General features: G+C 37.6%; 1 protein-coding gene across 1 annotated transcript; it reads left to right on the forward strand.

Annotated features, from left to right (window-relative positions):
- Positions 1-780: 780 nt before the first annotated feature.
- On the forward strand, positions 781-4,245 carry LOC109194458 (uncharacterized). The gene is made up of 8 exons (XM_025910510.1): positions 781-1,113; positions 1,303-1,421; positions 1,503-1,809; positions 1,876-1,967; positions 3,075-3,114; positions 3,223-3,290; positions 3,424-3,904; positions 4,112-4,245. The coding sequence occupies exons 1-6, from the start codon at positions 963-965 to the stop codon at positions 3,234-3,236; spliced, it is 723 nt and encodes a 240-aa protein (XP_025766295.1). The 5' UTR covers positions 781-962; the 3' UTR covers positions 3,237-3,290; positions 3,424-3,904; positions 4,112-4,245.
- Positions 4,246-4,740: the final 495 nt, after the last annotated feature.

Consider the following 4,740-nt stretch of genomic DNA (forward strand, 5'->3'; position numbering starts at 1 on the left):
CAGACTGGGGTGGGCACATTGACCCATATGATTTGGAGCTGTCCTAAAACCCAAATCTTTTGGACTGAGATACATGACTTTATCAAATTAACTATACGATGGGATATTCCTTTCTCACCAAGACTATTTGTTTTGGGGGACCCATCACTCCTTAAAAATGCTCCGCCTAAGGCCGCTGAGTGGGTACAGACTGCATTGATGCTGGGGCGTAAACTCATTATCTCCCAGTGGAAGGCCCCTTCCACCCCACCTGTCTCTGTATGGCATATTCAACTAGGGAGACTCGCTGCACTAGAACAACTTTCATACAGGCTTCTGAATAAAGTGGAGAGTTTCCATCTGAAGTGGGATCCATATCTGTCCAGAATAAAAGGATCAGACTAGCACTTAGAGTGGGACAGACACTGGAATTCTGAAGAAGCGCACTCAGGGAGGTCAGAGTGTGACATGCAGTAAGACCCACGTAGTCATAGGCTGGCTGTCTTTGTTTTTGTTTTGGGGTTTTTTTTTTGTTTTTTGTTTTTTCGTTACTTATTTATTTATTTTTGTTTATCTCTTGCTTTGCTCATCCCCCCTCATTTTGGTTTTGTGTTCTCTACTGTTCTGCTGATATGCTGATGCTTTTTTTCTATGTGATGTAATCTGTCTCTACAGTGGACTGTAGTGTTCTAAAAAATACAATAAAATATTAATCGCAAAAAAAAAATCTGCAACAAATTAAAAAAAACCCGCAACAAATTAAAAAAACCAGCAACAAATTAAAAAAACCCCGCAACAAATTAAAAATCCTTGACGGAAAGGGATTGTCTGAAATACCGGAAGTGACACAACGATTAGGCTTACTCCATATTTGTAGCTCAGAAAAGTGATTTGGGATGTCAACAAACGTCGAGAAACTCACTCCTCACAGCGCTTCCTTATTACCCTGACGGTGCTCGCTGCACTACATAGAGAACCGGAAAATGTTTTGCCCGTTTTGTGGCGTTAGCTTCAGCCTCTTCACCCCTTTTTGTGCTTCCTGTGGACGGTCTCTGGAGCTTTTGCGGGACACAGACCAGGCTGAAGGATCAGACTCCCCAGGGACATCAAAACAAACAGAAAATTCTGAACAAAGTAATTTTGATATATTACTCACTTTTGGTTCTCTTCAGACAGTCTATGCTATTTCAGTTAAATAGTACGTTTATTTACCATTTTGGCTCCAGTTTCTTTTTATGTTTGCTTATACTGTATTCTCATCTACGTTTAGTAATGGAGTGCTTATAACCCCGTTTTGATGTTAAATGTTTTTCATTCAACCAGAACAAACATGTCCGTCATACAAGCAGTTCATGGAGTACAAAAAATCTAAATCCAAAGAGCGTGAGGCCTTCAGCTGTGGAGCAAAATTAAAACTCAAGCAACAGAGTAAACCTGTCAAGGTAAGCCATCACAGGTAAATTTATAAACGAGGATTTGGCAATTATTCTTAAAGTGATCTTGCTTTCATTATTTGTTTCTAGATCAATATAGGAATAATGGTGTCACAACAAACGGACTTAAAACCGCTAAGAGGGAAAACACTGCCCTTATGTATTAGCCCCCAAATTACAGCCCCTGACCTCCTGAAGCAGGCTGTAGAAAAAATGAGAACATTCAACAAGGACTTGGTGGAGGGACCATATGTCCTTTTGTATCCCGACTGCACAGAGGTGATTAATGTGCCTGGGACAGAAAGGCCATTCCGATTGGCAGACTACAAAGAGGAAATAGGAAAGAACTACAACAGGATTTCTCTTTTCATTTGCCCAGAGAGCCACTTCAAACAAGGTTTGTTAATTTTATATTTTGATGTGTTTACATATACAACAGAAAATAATGTGTTTATTTTCTCAGCTCTGATTGCAGAGGATGGTACCTCAGACTCAGACCCTGAGATTGTGATTACATCAAGAAGCACAGCTGAGTTCAACCAGGCAGACACATTGGTGTGTACTTTTTTTTCCACCTCCACCATGCCAGAGGCCTGTGAGTGGCCCTGGCTGAGTGCTCTATTTTTTTTCTCTATAATGATCATAATTCTGTAACATCCATGGGTGGATTATTTTCATTGTGTGATTGTATGTTCTTTAAAAAAAATTATTATTATTTTTGAAAAGCTTTGAAAAGTGCATATTTTTCATCTTAGGTTTTCAAATCACAAGACCAGAGTACCCCTAATGGTAAACATGCAGAGAAGGATTAAGTTATTTCAGAGCTTGTTCTGCTATATATTAGAGTTGGGCAATACAATATTTTCTCATGTCACAATATTTCTTTGTTTTATTTCAGGGAATTTTGATATACATCACGATATAAACAGCTAGATTTGTACATATTAAATGTGCCGTTGCTCATAAGCAAGATGTGAAATCCTCAGAAGCTTGTTTTGATTTAAATATTTATTTCCTGTCATAAGTTCAGACAGACAGATGTATTAACATATTACATCCGTGTCAGATAACTAAAAAAAAGGTACATGTTAAAAACTAGATAAAAAGTCAGGGATAAAGATTTCCAGTTTCAAAAGACAATAAACACCAGATCACTCAATTGCTTGGCCAATTACATTTATAAACAAAAAAGAATGATTCTAAAAATAAATCTAAATCAAATGAATAAGCTAAGAAATAAAAGCAAATTCTCCTAATCTCTCCTTGTATATTTATTTTAATGGTTGGTTTAGATGTAAATGGTGCCCAAACATCTCCACGTGTGGCGCTGCTACTTCACTGTGCTGCAGGTAACAAGTCACTCTAACTGGACATGACGCTGTTCCCAGAGCGATTGGTTGCTGCGCTACTTGATAAGGATTGACTATTCTTATGTCAATGAAAAAAAGAGGGATTAGAGGAATAAGCAGCATATAAAATGGATGGATGGATGGATAGCTCTATTGCAATAGTCTCATATTTCCATTGAGAAAAAAGTATACTGCAATACATATTGTTGTTATTTTTCATAGCCTTTTTATAATGTTGGTATCATAAATAATATTAAACTGTATGAGCTACTTATCTGGACATTTTAATTCCAATACTCGAATTCTGTTTCAGACATGCTCCAGGACCTTCATCTACCATACAGCCATGTCAGGTATTTGTGCAATTTATGTCAGCATGAGGTTTTTTGCTATTGTTGAAATAATATAATTCTATGTATGTTTATGTACAGTATGCAATTTTTGTTGTTGTTGTTTTTCAGATTGTAATATCTGATACAGAGGATCTTGATCACCAAAACGAAACAAATCCAGTCAGGAGTCCCTATAGGTAAATAAAATTGTGTCTTATACGTAATTTTAAACCTGTAACTACAGTACACGTTTGGGTTTGTGAAATGGGTAAAGATAGTTATAGGGTGAATAGAAGTTATTCTAATGTTGGAATTATAATTTCTCAACAGTAAATATGCAGACCTGTGTGCCCCCTGCATTGAGGACGAGGATGAAGAGCTGGTTGAAGTTGCTTCACCGATTGATTACAAAGCACTGTAAAATATCAAATACTACTTCAAATAACAATGCTAAATTGTACAGTCTTGCATTCTGTCTTTCATTTTTGTGATTACAGGGAAGACGTTAACATTACTCTACCTGACATCATTGCAAACTTATCCAGTGCCATTCATCATGGAAGTGTCAGCAGATTCAACATCTCAAGAGCAAATGTCTGGGATGGAGCAGTCAGGGGTTTCAGGCGGTTGTCATACTCTGAAACCAATGACATGCTGGTTAAATTTACTGATGATGCTGGCATTCTAGAAGAAGGACTTGATGCAGGTGGCCCAAAACAAGAGTTTTTGAGTCTGCTAATGAAACACATGAAAGATCGTCCCATTTTTGATGGACCAGAAGGACATCGATTCCTCGTCTACAATGCAAAGGGTATGCAATGGTCAGATGTTTGATAAACTTAATTTAAAGACTTTTTTTGGACTTGTAAATCAATTTGTTTTTAATTATTATCAGAAGCAACTCATAATAATTTTTTGGATTATTTCAACACAGCATTAGTCTGTCTGTCTATCTGATCGATCGATAGAGAGAGGTGTGTGTGTGAGAGAGTTTATCATTTATTGTATTCATTCACAGCTGTAAGGGAGGATGAATACTACCTAGCAGGAAAGATGATAGCCTTGTCAGTTGTGCATGGTGGTCCAGGGCCCCATTTCCTGTCAGAAGAGCTGGTACATTATCTTGTAGGCCAGACTTCAGTAAAAGCAACAGTTGCCTCAGTCACAGATGATGACATAGGGAAAGCTTTACAAGAGGTGAGGACAGGATTTGAATGCAGGATAGAACTATAGCTTCTTCATCTGTATGAAATTAAAATATTCTTTCTTTGTGTAGGGAAAAAACAGGAATGAAAATCAGACACGTAAGCTTACATTGTGTATGTCCATTTTTATGGGTTTTTCAGATCGACAGTGCTGGTTCAGTGGATGTCCTGCGTGACTGTGTCATAAAACACAGTACTATGCTACAGGTGGCTGGTTGTCTAAGGCATGTTTCCACAGTTGAGGAAAAGAAAGACATTGTGTCTGACTATCTCCGGTGGTATATAATTGCTCGAAACTCATCTGTAATTGACAGGTGAGACTATTATAGAAGAGACTATAAAATTATTGTTATGACGGTGTTGTGCATAATTTCTGACTGAAATGTTTTACATTCTCCAAGGTTTCCAATGTTCAAAGTTTGTCCATAGTTTGTGCATGCAT

This window comes from Oreochromis niloticus, linkage group LG9 (assembly GCF_001858045.2).
Source record: "Oreochromis niloticus isolate F11D_XX linkage group LG9, O_niloticus_UMD_NMBU, whole genome shotgun sequence".
Lineage (NCBI taxonomy): Eukaryota > Metazoa > Chordata > Actinopteri > Cichliformes > Cichlidae > Oreochromis > Oreochromis niloticus.